The 20,690-nt window shown below is 49.8% G+C and overlaps 1 protein-coding gene across 6 annotated transcripts; it reads right to left on the bottom strand.

Annotated features, from left to right (window-relative positions):
- Positions 1–3: 3 nt before the first annotated feature.
- AIFM2 (apoptosis inducing factor mitochondria associated 2) lies at positions 4–20,405 on the bottom strand. 6 transcript variants are annotated; one of them, XM_051982542.1, is made up of 10 exons: positions 20,293–20,405; positions 13,204–13,385; positions 12,909–13,024; positions 11,824–11,943; positions 10,444–10,536; positions 8,135–8,243; positions 6,885–7,037; positions 3,028–3,228; positions 2,591–2,765; positions 4–1,334 (listed from the first exon to the last, which is right to left on the bottom strand). In XM_051982542.1, exons 2-9 carry the CDS (start codon positions 13,376–13,378, stop codon positions 2,611–2,613), a joined length of 1,122 nt encoding a protein of 373 aa, XP_051838502.1. In that variant the 5' UTR covers positions 13,379–13,385; positions 20,293–20,405; the 3' UTR covers positions 4–1,334; positions 2,591–2,610. The 6 variants fall into 6 exon arrangements, with proteins under 6 accessions (XP_051838502.1, XP_051838504.1, XP_051838503.1 ...); XM_051982544.1 differs by having other exon boundaries at positions 4–79; XM_051982543.1 differs by having other exon boundaries at positions 2,608–2,765.
- Positions 20,406–20,690: the final 285 nt, after the last annotated feature.

The following is a 20,690-nucleotide window of genomic DNA, read 5'->3' as shown; positions in this document are numbered from 1 at the left end:
TCCTTCTTATGACACTCAATTTTATTGCAAGAGATTTTTTCCCAAAATTGGAAAGCCATTTTATTGTGTTGATTTATGTCTGGAAAGAGAAAAGAGCACAGATTGCCATCTCAAGCCAGCCCAGACCCAAAGTTAGGCCCTGAAGACTCCTACTTCACTCCCAAGCAGCAGATGCCAGCTTGAATACAAGTGTCTATTGGTACAGCAAGGCTACATACCCTACTTTTCATGCCTTCTATGGAGTGGGCTATGGTTGAAAAGGGAGAGGAGGATCCCCCCAAGAGGCTAGATTTGGGATCAGTAGAACGGTGGTGTTCTCTGCAGTTAATCAGCTTGAACAAACTGCTTCACTTCTGGGTATCAGTCTCCCCCCAGCTATAAAATGAAAAGGTTGGTCCTTCCATCTCTAAGATTCAGGGATAGAATCTGCTATTGGTCTAGTGGGCTTCCTCCTCAGCTGTTCTGGTAGAGAAAGGGTCACATAAGTCTGGAAATACGGGGAAAAGAGCAGATCCTCTTAGGAATGCTTCCAAATCTCCACAGGGAGGTGCAGTGGTCAGGCCAATTACTGAGCAGTTACAGACTAGAGGAAGTTATTGGGGGCCTTAATTTAAGTAGGCCAGTGCTCCCCACCTTCAGCAAAAGAAGCCTGAACCACGAAGCTTCCATTGAATTTGAGCCAATTATGATTTAATATCAGCCTCATGTTCTGGTTTTACCTGGCTTTGACAGAAATCAGAAAGACAAATGAAAGATGAGAAACTACACTTGAAAACACAGGTCAATAATAATGACTTCAAGATAGTCATTGGGTAGATCTGCTGAAGGAAAATTTTTGAAGCCCACGAGGACTATGAGATTTGTGGGGAGAGGAGTCTGGGTTTGATCCAAGTCAACTCCAAATCCAGTGTTTTTTCCACTTCTCACATTAGCTGAGAATCTTGGTTTACGGGGTCCCCGTGGCAGCCAGGAAACCAAAGCTGACTGCCAGGGGGAAGTGAGCACAGGGTTTGAGCTTAAGGGGTCCCCTGCGCAGCCAGGAAACCAAAGCTGACTGCCAAGGGGAAGTGAGCACAGGGTTTGAATAAAATCTTTCCTTCTGGCTCATTTCATCCAGTCCGACCCTTGGCCACACCAGTATGGTCAAAGACCCTCCAACCAGAGGAAGTAAGTACTTAAATGTCAAGAACTACTTTATTGAGCTGATCAGCAGATTCGTGCTTTTCTAATCTCGAGTATCCCTCCATTAAAATCCTCCTGCGCCTCCTTAAGATGTAGATTTGATCACGGAGTCTCAGGAAATTATCCCAACAGAATTCAAACTCTGGAAAGTTCTACAAAATAGGAAATACTTTTGAGTTTGAAGTCTGCTGATGAACCACAGATCCCAGAAACCACTTGGGCTGAGAATCGAGAGCATTTCAACCAAAAAGTTGACCACCAGGGGGAGCATTTTATGACCAAAGTAACTCGCCAAACTTAAGGCAGGAATAAGGAAAGGTTGGGATCAATGTGGAGGAAAAATACTCACTTTAATAAAATTACAGATCAGTGAAAGTCTTGAGTACTTTAACTTCTACAGTGATGTAACAACAAAGAGTGTACTTTTACTGTTACATTTCCCTAATTATCTGAACATTAAGAGGCTGGGGAGAAAGCACCCTTTGTTATAAGGGATTACCCTAGCAGATAATTTGGCCCTAAGAAATTTTGCCCTCTGAAAAGTTATCTATTATTATAGAGAAAGGAGATAAAATTAGGGACCTGAAAAGTTTCATCATTTCAATAAGTTTATGACTTGTCAAGCACTAATGGAAAACTACGAACAACTTAAGTCTGGCTGCTAAACAACGAACACCACTTCCATTTACCCAAAGTCTGCCTGACAGATAAGCCTCATGTCTACTCACGAATGCCCAGACCAGCACGGTTCCGCCAAGGGAGGGGAGATGCGCCAAACCCACCTATCTGCTCCACCAAGCCAAACTATCTACTCCTACTCTTTCATTTCCCACTAATAGAAGGCCAAGTGACAAAAAGCCAGTGAATTCAGTCATCAGTCCTGCCTTGGAACTCCACTTGGGCCTCTTCCAGACCAGCAAGTACTCTCCCCCTTTCCAAGAGGCATTTTGCTCTTCTACAAGATAAAGGGTCAGCCTGGACAACCTACAAGGTCTGTAGCCCGGATGAAAATGGCATCCGCGCAGGTGCCCTGACATCTCATTGCCTCTTTTCCCACACAAGTGACAGAAGAGCCAGAGCATGACTATTCCGATGCCTCAGCACACCCTTTTCCCATGAGCCTGGCTGGGCACGGGCAGCTACATGATTCCCCTTGGAATTATTTTTCGTTCAACTGAAACCTGAGACCAAGTAAGTGAATGAATGACATTGTCCAACCCAAAAATGACCTCTTAGGAAATCTTTTTCTAACGTTTCCTCTTTTGTGCTAACAAGTGAGCCTGTTGCTACATTCCAGGCATTGCGAGCAGAGAGAAGAATTTCTTCCTTATATCTCAGTCCATCTGACACTTTCTGCTCATCCTGCTTATCTTCCTTTAAAAACAAATCCATCAATTGCCTTTGTTACCTTTTCTTCTTCCTTACTCTCTATGAAGGTGCCATCTGCCTCATCGTTTTCCAGCTTGAAGAGATGAACAGGTCACGGCTCTTGGCAAACCTAACCAGGAGCCTTCCGACGTAGAAGCCATTGATCTGGCCCACGCCATCATTTCTTCCCATAGACAGCAGAAATGTCAGTGCACCTAGGAAAGGCCAACAAGGAAGAGGAACTGGTTGTATTAAACATTCGTGGGCTTTGACTCCCAGCAACCTTAAGCAATTATCTTGTTCAAACCCTAGTCTCAGGAAGAGGTTCCCATCTCAAACAACTGCCTATCTGTTTTATTTTTTTAAACTGCCAACTGTGGAAAATCCCCTAAATGATTCTGGTTTGTTTAGTCACCTTTATAAATATGTCACATCCCACCAAACTGAGAAAGCACTTGCCTAAAGGCCCTTTTTTACCTGGCTTGTAAGTCTTGAGAGGCTTCTGTTTTATACTGTTGACAATGTTGGTCACAACGACGTTGGCATGGAGGCCAGCATGGTACGCCATCTTGGGTTCCTTCACATCAGCACAGTCTCCAATGGCATAGATATTACTAAATCCCTGTACCTGGAGGTGATCGTTAACCAGTAAGGCACCATTACTCGCCATTTTATCGCCTGTTAGTTAAAAAAAAAAAAAAAAAAAAAACCACAATCATTCCCGATCTGAACAAAATCAACATGATCGCTTTCAATCTGAACAAAATAAACATGATCACTCTCAATCTTAACTACCCTTTAAGCTAATCATTGAGAGAAGATGAGGGTAGGCATTCAAGGCTGACAAAGTCAATGCCTTCAGGAAATGACACTTTTCTGCTTCTGTGGCAGGGACTGTTGGGAGGAAAGTACTATAAACAGGTAAGCCTCTACTATTAGAGATTATCATCATCATCAACCATATTAAATGACCACTCCATTGGCTGATTTTTCTATTCCCTTTTCGGCATCTTGTTGGAAAATGCAATACCTTAAAAGAGCTTAAAACTACTTTTTTAAAAAAGAGAACAAAAAGTAAAAGGGAGTGAAAGGAAGCCAAGCAATTGCTAATTACTAGCCTGTATGACCTTAGGGAAGAGATTCTTTATCTCTCTGGGTTTCGGTTTCCTTCAGTAGATTGTAAGCTTCTTAAAGGGAAAGTTTTAGTGACATATAGGCTCAATATGAGTCAACTATGGGACATGATAGTCAAAAATGCTACCTGAGGCTTTACAAGTATCCAGAACCCAATAAAACTTTTCAAATTAAATTGAGATATATGTTAATATCCAATAATGTTGTAACAAAAATCATGATTGGGGAGAGCATTGAAAAATTTCAGAAAATAAGGCTTGGAATCAAACAAAAAAGGCTAAAGGCTCACGAGAGACCCTGGATTTAATGTCTACAGCATCAATACTTTCTTAAAGAAGCAGAAAAAATAAAATTATGAGTTGTTACTAACATGTGGGTCGTTTCTAAATCTGCTATTTGTGTCTTCTGGCTGTTGACTTGTTAGCCATTTCGAAGAATAAATATGAAAAGGGAGGCAGTTTGGCACAGGAAAATATGAAAACACCAACTTTGCGGTCGCAGGCCCTGAGTTTAAATCTCACCTCCATAGCTTAATACCAGTGTAAGCTTGGCCAAAGCACAAACTCTGAATCAATTTCATGTATTAGAAGGTTGGACTAAGTGGCTTCTAAGATTACTTTTGGCAATAAATACATACGATTCTAGGAGCATAAAAATTAAGTACAATCAAAATTCCATTTTGACCTTTTTAACACACACATACACACACACACACACACACGAAAATAAATAAAGGAACAGACTGGTCCAGATTATCACCATTTCCAAAGGAAGTTGAACTGAAAACTAATTCCAAAGGGAATCATATAGATAAAGACAATTCTAAATTAATATGTAAAGCTATTTTATAAATTCTTATAGCAGACAGCAGTGGAAGCTTATGAGCAGTCAAGCACGGGATGTGACCCAGCAAGCCAGATGATCCCAAGAGTAGTTAATGATGGAACTTGACTAAGGGCCAATGAGAAAAATTTTTTGTTTGACTACATGTCTATAAGAGGATTTATTTTTTTATTTATCAACTGGAGGGGAAGGGAATTGGAAGAGAGAGGGAAAAATGGGTCTTTATTTGAAAGAAATGAACAGCAAACCAAGCATTTGCTATCACAGAAAAAAAAATGATCCTCACACATTAAAATGTATTTTCATACATTTTAAGACCATATAAGAATCCTGACAAATGCAATAAAAAAGAAACTAATTTGAGTTAGTGATCCTCTGATGATTAATAGTAAGTGAGATATAAAAAAGGGAGACAAGTCATCAATTCTCTCAATGCCCCAAGCAACTCTCCATGTCTACTGAATTGCAGGAAAACCACCAGTTTCCCTAGTAATTCTTCCCCAGGAGCTCCCTACAATGATGAAATCACATTATCACCCACTTCAAAGGGCAAGAGACACATCCACCATGTCTACTCTCTTCAAGGCTGATCTGGGTGTCCTCATCAAGGTGGTGAGCCCCAGGCCCAAAAGCTGTGTTGGTATTGGGACTAGACCCAGGAGTGGCCTCTGCTTTCTAGTGGAAGCACGTTGCTGTTGTTAGTATTTCAGTATTTCAGTCATATCTGAATCTTCATGACCCCATTTGGGGTTTTCTTGGCAAAGATGCTGGACTGCTTTTTGCCATTTCCTTCTCCAGCTCATTTTACAGATAAGGAAACTGAGGCAAACTGAGTTAAATGACTTGCCATTGGGCACACAGCTAGTCAGTGTCTGAGGAAGATTTGAACTCAGATTTTCCACATCTAGGCAGAGGGTCTCCAAGAGAAAGAGAAAAGCATAGCTGATTTGGGAGGTAACGAGTCCCTCATCCCTGAAAATCTTTAGGCAGTGGGTGAATGATCATGTGTTGGCAATTCTTCTTCATGGATGGGATGCCTTCCGAACTCCCTCAAACCTTGATACAGTCTTAGATCCCCTGAATGGGTGATATCTAAGAATTTCTAAATCTAATGTACCTGTAAAAATCTGAAAAATCTGCAGATTAGATCAGCTCCAAAAGACATCTGGAATCCTTTGGGAGTTGTAACTGTTTCCTCTGAGGACCCACTGAGATGTGGATCCCTTTGGAACCTCCCTGCCCCTGCGGCGGCCACCAAAAATGCCTCAGATCACTGAAAAACGCAACCCTGGAATCCCTAGTGAGCCTCGGGCGCCATGTTGTTACTTGGGTCTCAGCCAAACTTTTCTTTAATTATCAGAGGAAATGAATCCCACCGTTAAGAACACCTGCTCCCATTGTTCTACCATTGGGTCATAATGGGATCAGACCCTCATTTAACAGAAGGAGGAACTGGGACCCAAAGAAGGCCACACAGTCAGGCCCTGGGCCGGTGCCCTGGTCCTTGGCAATCAGACACAGATCAGAGATCAGTCAGGAGGGGGCTGGGCGGACGGAGAAGGAGACCACAGGAAGCCAGCAAAGCCCACCCTCTGTGGCTCTGGGCGAGGGAAGCTCATGTTGATTCCATGCTCCATCGTCCCCTCAGCTTCCACTGCGGGCCGGGCTCTCTCAGTGCTCACATGTCCGAGAATGAAAATCAGAACAACAAATGTCGGCGCAAGCATGGAACCCAACGGGCCGCTCACGTCCACTGGATCTTTTTCATGTCACAGACCCCTTAGTAGGCTAGGGAAGCGGCTAGTTTTTAAAATAATAAACTGCAAAGGGTCACAAAAGGAAATCAATTACGTCATCAAAACAGAAAAAACACAAAAAAGGTCACAGATCCCAAGTTATGGCGCGCTGATCATGATTGCACAGGAATCACGTTATCTGCACCGGCACTGGAACCAGTTACCACGTTGTAAATCATTCTAACTGGGGGTTCTGTGGCTTCACTGTTCGCATTAATCGGCCCGGCTGCACTCTAACTTTCTCCAGAACAGGAAAGTGAAGCCCTAAGCAGGGAGGCCCTTGCCTGCCGTCCCAGGAAGTGTCAGTGGAAAGATTAGGATCCAGGACTTCTGCCCAACACCACTCAGAACGGCGAGAATGGTGACATGAGCCAGGGTTTACCGAGCACTTTACAAATATGATCTCTCTGGCAGCTAGGTGTGGCTGCTGTCCCCAATTTACAGATGGGGAAACTGAGGCACGCAGCGGCTGAGTGATCTGCCCCACCTGAGGGGCAGGGCCTGAGGCTCCCCAGAGATGGCGCAGGGGGGTCGCCCCCCACCACTGGGGTCTGCACTTACCCAAGGCGCCGCTGTACGCAGAAGAGTTGATCTTAATCCCATTGCAAAGAATCACCAGGTTTGCCTCCAGCTGCGTCCCCTTGTCCGTCTGCACATGGATACTGTCTCGGTACTCGTTGAGAGGCAGCTCCTCCAGGTTGGTCACACGCTCACCTGGTCCCAGAGACAGAAGAGCCGTGACCAGGGACCCACAGACTGAGAGGACTGGACCTCGAATGTCATCCTCTTCTTCTTCCCATTTTACAGATGAGGAAAACTGAGGTCCGGGGCGGGGGGACAGGGACGGGTTACAGGGCCTGCATAGGGCCACACTAGTACTAAATCCTGTTACCTCGTGAAGGCGCCCACACGGGCCGGCTCTCCGGGCAGCCAAAGCCCAGGCCAGGCCTGGCCGCTGCTCTCAGTCATCCCTTGCCCAAGATAACAACATGCTTGGGATGCTTGGCCAAGGGATGCGATTGGTCGAAAGCCCCGGATGGAGATTTACGAGACTCTCGGGCAAAGGAGACCGGCCGGGAATCCCGGGCCGACAGCCACCAGCTGTAAGCGGACTGTGCGGTCTCAGAGAGCTGAGGGGGGCCCAGTGCACCCCAGCTAAATGTGGGGAGCCGAGGCAGAGAGGACAGGGAGGAGGAGCAAAAATAACTCATAATAATAACAACGGCATCTACAGAGCAGAGCAAGGCATCCACGGGTAATCCGGCAACTGCCACGGACCCCTCCTAGGTCCAGAACCCACTCACAAAAGACCTCACGGAGTGAACGCCACAAGGCAAAGCAAGGCCTCGGTTTGTTAACTGTAAAATGGGATAGCAGATTCCATTATTGCCAAAGTGCTCCCCGGCTCTAAATCTACAAACCGGAGTTCTCACACCAGGAGAGGCCTTTTTCAAAAGCCCTTGAACATCAGGAATCCTCCTTTTCAGGGACCCCATCCCCGCTGGGGGGAGCAGGCAATGGCAGCCTGCTAGCTCCATTCACGGGATTCTGAGTAAATAGGGGAGCCTTAGGAAAGGCATTCACCATGGGCCCCCTCCCCAGGAGGGTCCCATTTATCCCTCCCTGGTGATGTTCAAGGTACAGGAAAGACCATCTCAGGATCCCACAAGCTTCCTCACCCACCCTACCCTAGAGAAGGACGCTGGTGGGAATAAAGCAAAAATCTGGGGAGAGGGGAAAATCTCCAAGGGAATCAGGACGGGGCAGAAGGTAGATGGGAGGGGAGCACAGGAGAAGGAAGGAGCACCTACTGAGCAGAAGTTCCACCCCTTTCTGGAGGAGAATCTCTTTCACTTCCTGCCGAACACAAGGAAGGAGCTCCGGGTCAGCCAGCGGGACTTTGGAATGAATAAGAGTGACCTGCAGACGAAAACAACAAAGGGCCCTCAGCCAAGAGGGCCATAGGTTCCCCTAGAGCCCAGGGGAACCTCAAGAGGCCAAAGAAAAAACATTTCGATCAAAAACAACAACCAAAAAAGTCTATTAAGCACATACTACATGTCTGGTACCCTATAATACCTATACTCTATACCCTAAGGAGAGCAAAGGGAGAAAAGTACCCACGTGTTCAGAATCATTTATAGCAAGTTCTCTCTGTAATAACAAAAGTGACAAAACCAAAGGCTTGGCCATTCCTTGCAGAATGGGCCAAACAATAAGGTCATGGGACGATAATATGACTGCGCGTTAGGGAATGGCAAAGGGGGCCATTCCAGAGAAACTGGCAAGATCCGAATGCGCTGATGCAGAGGGAGGCGAGCGGAACCGGGAAAACGACACACACAACAGCAACATTATGAAGACCAAAAGCTTTAAAAACGCTCATCACTCCAAAGACCAGAGAACCAACAATAAAGCAAACGGAAAGGACGGACTCAAGATGCAGAAGACCATCGGATGAGGAAAACACGGAGGATCGGTCACAAGAAGGAACCGTTCCTTTTCTTTTTAAAAGGAAGGGATGTTAGGGATAGGATTCCTGCTCCCCCCCACCCCCATCCCAGAATGAGTCAGTATCAAGCAGCATTGAACACACTACGCTTAATTTAAGAGAAACAAGCTCTGCCCGAGAGAGATCCATGAATTCAGATCTAAGTCTCTTCCTCTGTTCCGAGATCTATTATAGGGAACGGGCCTGTTTTATTGGGTATTTAAGTTCACATCTTTTAAATGAAAAAAGAAAAAAAAAAAAAAAAAAAAAAAGCCCTGAACACAAATGCTTTTAAAAATGTTTGACCAGGGGCACCAGCCCTGAAGTCAGGAGGACCTGAGTTCAAATGTGGCCACAGACACTTAACACTTCCTAGCTGTGTGACCCTGGGCAAGTCAGTTAACCCCAATTACTCCAGCAAAAAAAAAAAAAAAAGCCAAAAAAAAAAAAAAAAAAAGACCAACATTCCAGGTAAAATCTCATTTCGTAACCTTTTATTATTAAAAGAAAAAACCCTCCTAATATAAGACGAATATTTGATATGGTGATAAACACTAAACTAACAATTTTTATGTTTGTTTTTTAAAAGCAACTTATAAAGAATGCTCATTTTTATAATCAGGATAGCTTTAAAATATAGTTGAATTTGATACAAAATGGAGAAAATTTTGTTCAAGAACAAAACCATTTTTTCCTTTTATTTTTTCTTAAGAGAAATGAAGGACAAGAAGAGAAGGTGATTCAGGCCAATTCCAGTAGACTTGTGACAGAGAGAGCCGTCTGCATCCAGAAATAGGAATATGGGAACTGTTCACCACACAGTATTTTCACTTTTTGTTGCTTTTGCTTGCTTTTTTTTTTTCATTTTTTCCTCTTTTGATGAGATTTTTCTTGTGCAGCACAATAAATGTGGAAATATATAGAGAAGAGCTGCACATCTTTAATCTACATTGGATTGCTTGCCATCCGGGGAGAGGGTGGGGAAAAGGGAGGAAGAAATCTTGGAGCTTGGGGCTGTGCAGGGGTGAATGCTGAAGGCTATCTTTGCATTTATTTTGAAAATAAAAAGCTATTATTAAAAAGAGAGAGAGAATTGAAGGGGAATGTTTGTTCTCCTGACAGCAAAAAAGATCAGTGTGATACAATGAAGTTCTTGTAATGAAATGATGCAACTTGCCAAATAGTTAAACAAGAATTATGGAAGATGGAACGTTTTATGCTTCAATTTTTTTTTTAATTAAAAAATTCTGCTTGACACAGGAATAATGTGATCTCTTTCCCAAGACCATAAAGTGATTAAGGACAAAGGGAGAACCTGAAGGGTTCACAATAATAAAAAGATGAAAGCTCTAAGAGCTTAGCCAGCGTTGTCCTCCCAAAGTCCATAAAATACACACATGTGGACTCCTGACCTTACCAAGGTGGCCATTCCCTCCATCAATGCAGATTGCAACCCATGAACATCCATGCATCCGGGGCCATTGAGCTCAAGTCCCTTCCTAACAGGGGTCTGCCCAATGTACTTCCCTTCCTAACTGGGCCACTGGGGGGTTTGTCCTTCTAGTCCCGTGATCAGCCCATGGCTTTCTCCATCCTGGCACCCAAACCCCAGCCAAGCCCGGTGGGCACCTCCTTCTCAGGGTAATCAGTCTTCAGTTCTGCGGCCATCTCGACACCGGCCGAGCCTCCTCCCACCACCACCACATGCTGGGAGCTCTGGACCTGAGCAAGAGAAGACAGAAAGGAAAATTCTACGCAGGCTCGACCTTAACCAGAATATTAACATTCTCAGCGTAATCAAGTTAACTTGGTGCGTTTCAAGCCCTTTACAAGAAGGCTCCTTTGTCACTCCCCTCACGCTTTCTGTGGCCCAGATAAATCTTCTGCACATTCTCATCTCCCCTCTCCAGGCCTTTGCTCTGCCTGTCCCCAACACCAGGAGCGCCTCCCCTCATCATCCCTAGCTCCCTTCCAAGATGGGCTCAGTGCAGGGGCATCCCGACCAGCGCTGGAGCCCAGGGCTCCCGAATCCGGCTCTCTGAGGAGTTAGTTACCCAAAGGGAGATGATTCTGGGAAGCTCTTCAACAGGATTTCAGAAACAAAGGCCACGGTGTCATCGGCTCGGCTGTGGGAGATAAGCTCTGCCGACCAAAGCAGACCTAAAGCAAAGCTCTAAAGCTCCGGAAATTCTGTCCGCCTGGCATTCGGGGCAGGGGGGCAAACCTGGCTCTCCCCAGAGAGGTGGGGGACTGCAGGGGCGGAGCGAGGCGTACGTTTTCAGACACAGATAATGGGCAGATTTCTTTCACTGGACTGTGTAGGTTTGTTAAAAGAAAGGCTTCTGGGGGGGAGAAGGGAGGGGCACAAAGACTGTTAAACAAAATGCAGGCACCCCTTCGCACAAGAATGTAAAATAACTCTTTCCTGCATTCAAAAAACAAGTTTTAAACAAGTAAAAAACAGGGAACTATGGGAGGGGAGAGGGAAAAAGGAACAACCTCCCCACCTCCACTAGTCTTCCATTCACAGACTCAGGACATGGGAGACAGAAGCCATCTCAAAGGCCACTTAATTTCATGCAATCAGTGCCCACCTGAGGATTCTCTCCAAAAGATGGAGAGAAAAAGGACAAAAAGGGGGAAATTGGTCTAACTGAACTAAACCCATCAGAGGAGGAGCGCAAGATCAGGCTGGAAGCCCCCCTGAGGAAGGGGCTTCGAATGCCAGGGCCTGCGTCTCCTGCTCCCCCCTGGAAACCCTTGGGGAAGGCAGACCCAGCCTTCCTGCTTTGGTTCTGAGGGGCAGCCAACCTCACTGCAACCCCTCCCCCCCTCCCAGTCCAGTTCTGGCCAGGCAGGATGCCTGATAGCCTTCCCAGTGACAGGCCCCTGATGAACCCTCCCCCGTCCTCCCCCCACACTCCCACACTCCTCCCTCACTGGCTCTGAGCTCTCTCTCCCCCTCCCCCATTCCCACCTTCTTCCCCGCCCAGGGACCTGCCCACTCACCTGCCTCACCATCCCTTCGTAAGCCTCGATGGCTGCCTGCAGGCTGGAAATCTGGTTAAACTTCCCGGGGAACGGCCCAGAGCTGCCCGTGGCCAGGATGAGGTGAGAGTAGGAGAGAGCCTGCGGGAGGAGAAGGGCCGAACCCGGCAGAAATCTGCTCAGAATGGGGGAGGGGGCTACAAAGCACCTGCTGTGAGCCCAGCGCTTTTCCGAATGTCCTCGCAACTAGTCTGGGCCGGTACTCCATTATCCCCATTTCACAGCTGAGGAAACTGAGAAACACCGGCCCGCCAGCTCGAGTCAGAGGCCAGACTTGGACTCAGGCCTCAGAGCATGGATTCCTTCCCACTTGCCTCTGGGACAATCCAGCCACTCACCCCCAAGGGAAGAGAAGGGAGGGGGGAGAGCTTGGGAAAAGGGAGGATGCACTGATGGGGGGGCCCAAGGTCGTCCATGTTAGGCTAGAAGCTCCTGGAGGGTAAGATCCCACTGCACCCTCTACAGCCAGCCCTCGGGGCCCCAGGAGCACCAGTGGGGACGAGGCCCCCGCCAGCCCTCGGGGCCCCAGGAGCACCGGTGGGGACAAGGCCCCCGCCAGCCCTCGGGGCCCCAGGAGCCTCCAGGGGGACATGAGGCCTTAGCCAGCCCTCTGGGGATGAGGCCTTAGCCAGCCCTCGGGGCCCCAGGAGCACCGGTGGGGACGAGGCCCCCGCCAGCCCTCGGGGCCCCAGGAGCACCGGTGGGGACAAGGCCCCCGCCAGCCCTCGGGGCCCCAGGAGCCTCCAGGGGGACATGAGGCCTTAGCCAGCCCTCTGGGGATGAGGCCTTAGCCAGCCCTCGGGGCCCCAGGAGCACCGGTGGGGACGAGGCCCCCGCCAGCCCTCGGGGCCCCAGGAGCACCGGTGGGGACGAGGCCCCCGCCAGCCCTCGGGGCCCCAGGAGCCTCCAGGGGGACATGAGGCCCCCGCCAGCCCCCGGGACCACGGCCTTAGCCCCCTCTCTGGGGCCCCAGAAGCATGGGGGGGGGGCCTTAGCCATCGCTCTGGGCCCACACCTCCTTCCGGCGCCCCCAGAGCCACACTTGCCTCACCCTCCCGGAGCAGGACCTTCTGATTCTCCAGGTCCAGCCCCACCACCAGGTCTTGCCGGAAGTTCTGCTGGAAGGTTTTTCCAAATGAGATGAAGGTCTTCTTGGCGAACCCTGGGGTGCCACGGGTGAGTTGGGGGTCACTGGGCCTGCTCCCCAAGTACCCGGAGCAGGGCCGGAGGGAGGGTGGCCCTGTCCCTCCCCGCCCTGCCCCCCCCACCGGTACCCCCACACTCCCCCAGCTCTGGGACACTCAGCCGAGCCGCAGCCCAGCCCCCCAAAGAGGCCGTTACCCTTCTCCACCGAGGCCCGCAGGGCCCCCACGTTGTGATGGAAAGCGTCTCTCATGTCCAGCAGCGTGAAGGGGACGCCCCAGGCCTGGAGCTGGCTGGCGGCCGCGATGCCTCCGAAGCCGCCTCCGACGATCACCACGTGCACGGACCCGTCCACGGAGAGCTGGGACCCCATCCTGGCCCTGACACCCCCCGGGGAAAAGGGAAAAGGGAGGTGAGACCAGCAGGGGGCGGAAAAGCCCGCCCCTCGGCCCGGTGGGGGCGGGGCGCTCGGCTCGCCCACATTGCTGGGGGGAGGGGCGGGACTGCAGGTGCGGGGCGGCCACTGCGCTTCGCCTCTGGCTTTGTTACAAGGGGGCTTCTCCTGGTGGGGGAGGGGGGAAGGAGGAGGAAGTGACAACTATTAAAAAACTATCAATAAAATATGTTCTCTGAAAAAGAAAAGTGCCCAGGGCCCAGCCGCGGGGCAGCTCCCATGGTGCCACGGGGCGGGCTAAGGCCCCCAGCCGCGGGGCAGCTCCCCTGGTGCCACGGGGCAGATCCCATGGTGCCACGGGGCGGGCTAAGGCCCCCAGCCGCGGGGCAGCTCCCCTGGTGCCACGGGGCAGATCCCATGGTGCCACGGGGCGGGCTAAGGCCCCCAGCCGCGGGGCAGCTCCCCTGGTGCCACGGGGCAGATCCCCTGGTGCCACGGGGCGGGCTAAGGCCCGAGCCCCGGGGCAGCTCCCCTGGTGCCACGGGGCGGGCTAAGGCCCCCCAGCCGCGGGGCAGCTCCCATGGTGCCCCGGGGCGGGCTAAGGCCCCCAGCCGCGGGGCAGCTCCCCTGGTGCCACGGGGCGGGTTAAGGCCCCCGTCCCGGGGCAGATCCCATGGTGCCACGGGGCGGGTTAAGGCCCGAGCCCCGGGGCAGATCCCATGGTGCCACGGGGCGGGTTAAGGCCCCCGTCCCGGGGCAGATCCCATGGTGCCACGGGGCGGGCTAAGGCCCCCAGCCGCGGGGCAGCTCCCCTGGTGCCACGGGGCGGGTTAAGGCCCCCGTCCCGGGGCAGATCCCATGGTGCCCCGGGGCGGGCTAAGGCCCCCAGCCGCGGGGCAGCTCCCATGGTGCCCCGGGGCGGGCTAAGGCCCCCGTCCCGGGGCAGATCCCATGGTGCCACGGGGCGGGTTAAGGCCCGAGCCCCGGGGCAGCTCCCATGGTGCCCCGGGGCGGGCTAAGGCCCCCAGCCCTGCACTCGCTGAGCCCTCCCAGGCCTGGGCAAGAGCGCGGCCGCCGAGGCAGAAGGGCGAGGGGCTGGGTCGGCGGCCCCGGACTCAGCTCCTTAGCAAGAAGACCGCCGCAAGCCCGCGTCCCCCTTCGCGGCCTCTGACGCAGGGCCCGCCGCGCTCTCGGTCTGCACCCACGACCCGAGCCGCCCCCGCCAGGACCCCCGGGCCTCCACATCCATCCGGACAGAAGCCGCGGACCTGCCTTCCACACCTGAGTGGGGAGAGCCCAGCCCACGCCCCGCCCCCCCCCCCCCCCCACCTCGGAGCAGTTCTCCCTGACCAGAACCAGAACCCACTTAGAGAGGAGCCCGAGCCTCCTGGAAGAGGGGCCGGGGCGCCCCCAGCTGTCCAAGCCGAGGCCGAGGCCCCCAGGCACAGGTTACACGGGCCCACTGTGACAAGTTTGGGGCAAAATCCAAGGAGACCCGGCATGAGACAAGGGGACCCCCGGAGGAGGGGGATGCTGGGACACCTCTCCTACCCAACCTCAAAACCCACAACGTGCAGAGTGCAAAACAAGGCCTCGAAAAGGTCACTTGGTCATGGAGTCCATCAGCAAGCATTTATTAAACACCAACTGTTTGTGTACCAAGCTTGCGCTAAGCCCAGGGTACAAACAAAGGCAAAAAAAAAAAAAAAAAAAAGATCCCTGGAGGAGATCTCAGTCTCTGAGCCCCAAAGAGCCCCGGACAAAGACAAGGGAAGGCATGAAGGTGGGGGCAGGCTGGGAAGTCTCCTATAGCCGGTGAGATGTGAGCAGAGAGCTGGCGGAAGGCTGGGGGTCACCCGGGGAAGGGCACAGAACTGGCCATTGGAGCGCCTGGTCATGCGTCAGGACAGACCCCCACTAAAGCCAGGGTGTCTCTCCTTCTAACAGCCCAGGGGTTCCAATCCCAGTCTTGTCCAGAATCCAGGGGAACCCCACCCTCCAGAGCCGAGCTGGGGAAACTGGCCCACGCCCAACTTTCTCTAGGTCTCAGGTTCCCTGATCAGACATGGGCTGGGTAAGATGATGGGCTGAGGTCCCCTGCAGTCCAGAGTCCCAGCTCAGCCTCCCCTCTCTCTGGAAATGGCCTTTGCTCCTATTTCAACAGCCTTTCAACAGCTCCTTTTCCTAACTCAACAATCAATGGCTTTCTCACCCTCCCTCCACTCACTGCCAGCCTGAGCCCAACTACGGGCCAGGAACAGACCCCTGACTTCTGTTTTCCAAGTTTTTACTGATGTCTGGGGATTTTTTATAACCATCTATACATATATATGAACATAATCATTTATAATCATTTTCATCCATCATCCCACCCAAAATGAACCTACCCAAGCAAAGAAAATAAATTTTAAAATATAAATAAAAAATATATATTTTTTTAAATGGAACACACTGACTCAGTTTCCTCATTTGTCCAATGAAGAGATTGGAATAGATGACCTAAATCCATGATGGATCATGGCACAAGATATTCCAGTGTTCCCCAGGATGGGACCCCTTTGTTTTCACAAAGAATATGTAGGAATATTTGGAGATGACTCTCTCAAATGTGATTTCCTCTTGGGGGTGTAACCAGCAGGGGGATCAATAGGTCAAAGGAGAAGGGCCTTAACTCCCAGTGATCCTGCTGGCACATCAGGCTGGCACAATCACACACCTGACTCCTACTTCCAGCTTTTCTATGTCCTTGTTGACTCTATTCAGGGATTGTTTTGATCTCTGTATATCCATCCCTAGCAGAACACCTGGCACACACTAGGTGCTTAATAAATGCATCTTGATTGTCTTTGTACCATCAACATCTAGCACTATATCTAGAACACAGAAGATGATTAATAAATGCTGAATCCATCCTCTCTTCCCTCTGTCAACAAATTAGGGCTTCATCGCCAATAAAATAGCAAAAAAAAAAAAAAAACCCAAAACCTGATTAAACATTTACTACTGCCTGGCATTGTGCAAAGACAAAAAAAAAAAAAAAAAAAATTAAGACAAAAAGGAAAACAGCCACTGGTCTCAAAGAAGTTGCCTTCTAATGGGGGAAGGGGGGAGAATGCCCCCCCCACCCTCAGCAGAGAGTGAAAAGGCAGCATTCTATGGCAGATCAATGGATTTATGAGACTGTGACACTATGTGACATACCTGCTCTAAGCCTCAGTTTCCCCATCTGTAAAATAAAAGAATCCAAAGATCAGGGCGTTCTAACCCCCACTCTTTTTTTCTATGGACCTCTTTTGGCAGTCCTGTGAAGACCATGGTTCCCTCCCTTTAAAAGCATAAAATAAAATACAGAGGATTACAAAGAAAACCAATTTTACTGAAATAGAATTGTCAAAATATCTTTTAAAATAAACTCCCAGTCCCCTTTGAAATCTATGATTGAGAAATCCTGAACAAGAGTCACTGTCACTCCCAGAGCACTGAGTCTGGCCTTGGGCTCCAACAAAACGCAGTCCAAGGAGGTGTTTAAGCCAAGCCTGAGAAAACTCCCTCATGAGGAATATTCTGTCAAAAGCTCCTCTTCAGGGACTGGCCTGGATGCTCTTTGGGGGTTTCTCCCCAGTCTGCAATTCCAGGAATCATGGGCTCTCCCAAAAGGGACGGCTTCTGCATGTTACTAATAAAAGGCGGCTTCCCTTTGGTCAAAACGCCCATGAGGGCCAGACACCTTCACCATTACTTCTGAACTTCATGGCTGCTTTCCCAGTCATTTAAGCGTCACCCAACTCATTTTGTAATAGTTTGCTTTCTTAATCAACAGAACTTCTTGGAACTACCACGGGGGACGAAAGAAGGGGAACTGAGGGCTGCCACATTTTTTACCGTTAAAAAGGAGTGGTCAAAGTAGGGCGCCATTGTAACTTTGCTGTAGACAGGAACCAGCTTACTCTGGGTGGGCCACAGAATTCAGCACTGGACGGCACAGAGTTGAGAACAGAAATGAGCAACAACCCTGTGAGGGAGGCACTGCCATATCTGTATCCCATTTTAGTATAATTTTTTTTTTTTTATTGTCTTTCGTTTTTGCTGAGGCAACTGGAGTTAAGTGACTTACCCAGGATCACACAGCTAGGACGGGTTAAGTGTCTGAGACCACATTTGAACTCGGGTCCTTCTGACTTCAGGGCTAGTGCTCTATCCACTGCACCACCTGGCTGCCCCTCTGTATCCTATTTTACAGATGAGGAGACTGAGGGTCACTCCTCCCCAGATAAAAGTGCTCTCCCCATTCTTGAATGGAAGCCCATTCTATTCGACCATTCTACCTCTCTACCTCTCAGGGACTCATCCAGGCCAGTCCCTGAAGAGGAGCCTTTGGCAGAATATTCCTCATGAGGGAGTTTTCTCAGGCTTGGCTTAAACACCTCCTTGGACTGCGTTTTGTTGGAGCCCAAGGCCAGACTCAGTGCTCTGGGAGTGACAGTGACTCTTGTTCAGGATTTCTCAATCATAGATTTCAAAGGGGACTGGGAGTTTATTTTAAAAAATATTTTGACAGTTCTATTTTAGTAAAATTGGTTTTCTTTGTAATTATCGATATCTCTTCCCCAACATCACCACCACCACTAAATTTCCTTCTGGACAAGTCTTGGATCTCATTTCACTTTTGAATCTCCAATCCAAAGACACAGTTGTTGGCTTTCAGTCATGTCCGATTCTTCACAGTCCCAATTAAGTTGTTGTTTTTTTGTTTTTTAGCAAAGATACTGGAATGATTTTCCATTTCTTTCTCTAATTTATTTTCCAGATGAGGAAACTGAGGCAAATAGGATGAAATGCTTTGCCCAACATCACACAGCTAGTTAGATGTCTGAGGCCAGTTTAATCTCAGCACATAGTAAATACTTATCAAATAATGGCTAAATTGAATTATTTTCTTTGTTTCCCTGCTATAAAAGATGTGGATATAGTTCTGATCTCTGAAAAGCTACGTCTTGGTCCACTAACCTTATTTATTTCTGCAGGAGTTGTCAGCACTGAGAAGTGAAGTGGGTCATACCGCCAATATAGCTTAGAGGCAAGACTTGAATCCTGGACTCCTTCAAACTTGAGCTCCCCCCACAGTGCCAGGTTGTCCCAATCCTGTGCTTTCAGCCCACAGGCAGTACGGTTCCTGCCCCCCAGGCCTCTGTATGGGCTCCCGTAGTTTGTCTTTTGTTCTCACAGAGTATCTCAAAAGCATTCTCCTAGGATTCCTTCAAAGCTCAAGTCAAAAAGCATCACTTGCTTACTAAGTATCAGGCAAAGTGCTTTGGTTTAGATGCACAAATGCAAGCCAAAAAAACCAATCCCTGCCTTTAAGGTAGACTATATGCATATAAGTCAATTCGATTACCATGTACCTAGCACTGGCACTAACTAAAGAGCAGCAGTCCAGATAAGGGGTAATGAGGAACTGAACAAGGGTGATGATTAGGGAAACTGAGGCAAAGAGATGAATTTAAGCATAGTCAAGTTGCTCCACAGCTGGTCAAAAAGGCGAAGCTGTTGTTCCCACTCCGAACCTTGTCCAGACTGTTCCTCTGCCTAGAATGTTCTCCCTCTTCACTCATCCTCAAAATCCCAGTCTTCCTTTCAAGTTTAGTGCCTGAAACTTGGAAGGCTGGAATTAGGGCGCAGGTGGGATTGGAGGTAGAGAATACAGAGGATAAGGCAAGATGAGAAGGTGGGTCCAGGAGAGGTCCGGTTTAACTGGCAAAGTTCATTAAGATAAAGTTCCTTAAGATAACTGATAGAAGGTCACTTCGGTTCCCACCCAGGAAGCCTTCCCAGTTGCACCTCGCACCTTCTTTCCAAAAAGAGGCCACCTCCTTATGAGAGGACACTAGCCTTTCTCCTCCAGCAAGGGCCTTTAGGAAAGCAGGGAACGCGGGTTGGGGTTCCTTCGCTCTGCCGCGCCAACACAAGCTGGCTCCTGAATGTTTGCTGGATTCTAGCAAAGGGGGTTAGGATACTAATTCCCTCCAACCAATACTGCCTGGGGGCTGAAAGCGCGGGATTCTAGAGCACTGAACAAGGAGCCAGGAAGGCCAGGGTTCAAGCCCCGCCTCTCACCATGTGTACGGGCAGCTCGATCCGCTTCACTTGTCCCGTTGGGCAAGTTTTGTGTTTTTCCCTCTTTCAAAAAAATTATTTAAAACAAAATACAAAATAAGAAAAGACAAAACAGAAAATGAAACACCGACAGAAAAGAAACAAAACAAAACGTGGCATCAGAGAGAATTCCAAATATAGAACAAAAGTTTCCATTTCAAGAAAGCCTACATAACAATAGAAGGGATGATGTTCGTGACCTCCAACGTTTCTTTGCTTCCTGCTTTCACTTTCTGCTGGGCACTTTTTACTTTTTCCCTCCCCCCAGCAGTCTATATACTTATGTAGTCCATAAAAGACTAACCTGTCCGTATATTTATGCATGCATATGGATGTGCCCCCGAGCCACACCGGGCACACACCACACACGCGCCTATGCAGACACACACACCTGCACGCACACACACCTGCACACACGGACACAAATGCACTTTGCACACATGTGCGCGTAGGACAGTATCAATAGGCCCCGGCACCTCTTGCAGAAAGAAAGCGCGAAGGATGCGCCTCTGCGCCCCCGCCCGAGAGCGCTCACCTAACGGAATCACCCCGCGGGCCTCGCTCTCCCGGGGAGGGTGTCCCCGCCCCAGGGCGCAGGGAGGAAGGGGAGGCTTCGGAGTTCGAATCCGGGGTCGGGGGGGCAAGTCCACGGTTGTTTACTACGCGGACTCTTCCGGAGGCGGAAGGCGGGGTCCGCACCCTTGGGCTCCTGGGCCTCCGCGCCGCCCGGTGGGTCTTACCTGGCGCTCCCGAGCTCGGGGTCCCGGGGCAGCGGCCGCAGCTGCAGGAGCCCCGGATCCCAGGGCCGCCGTGACTCTGCGCGACCCGGGAGGGAGGAGGGAGAGGACGGAGGAAGGGGACGGGAGGGGCGGGGCTACCGAGGGGGAATGTGCAATGGCCCCGCCCCGCGGCTGCCCTCGGGACTCCTCGGCCTGGGCGGGCCAGCCCTTCCCTGTCCGTCCCAGGGGCTGGCCTAGATCAGCGAGGCGCCCGGCAGATATTTATATTTTTTGGCATTTAATATTTTTTCTAATTCCATGCAAAAAGTTTTCAACATAAATTTTTATGATGGCAAATTTATTTTTAATACACATTGCTTTCTGAATCATGTTGGGAGAGAAAAATCAGAGCAAAAGGG

Source organism: Antechinus flavipes, chromosome 2 (genome assembly GCF_016432865.1).
Source record: "Antechinus flavipes isolate AdamAnt ecotype Samford, QLD, Australia chromosome 2, AdamAnt_v2, whole genome shotgun sequence".
NCBI classification, from domain to species: Eukaryota; Metazoa; Chordata; class Mammalia; order Dasyuromorphia; family Dasyuridae; genus Antechinus; species Antechinus flavipes.
Note: the sequence above shows the minus strand (reverse complement) of the source record. Positions and strands in the feature narration are given on the sequence as shown.

Coding starts and splice junctions, on each gene's coding strand:
- AIFM2 (XM_051982540.1), bottom strand. CDS start 13,378: ATGGGGTCCCAGCTCTCCGTGGACGGGTCCGTGCACGTGGTGATCGTC. Junction 8,244..10,443: donor CTGATTACCCTGAGAAGGAG/GTGCCCACCGGG, acceptor TTTCGTCTGCAG/GTCACTCTTATTCATTCCAA. Junction 7,038..8,134: donor AGGGGTGGAACTTCTGCTCA/GTAGGTGCTCCT, acceptor CTCTGGGACCAG/GTGAGCGTGTGACCAACCTG.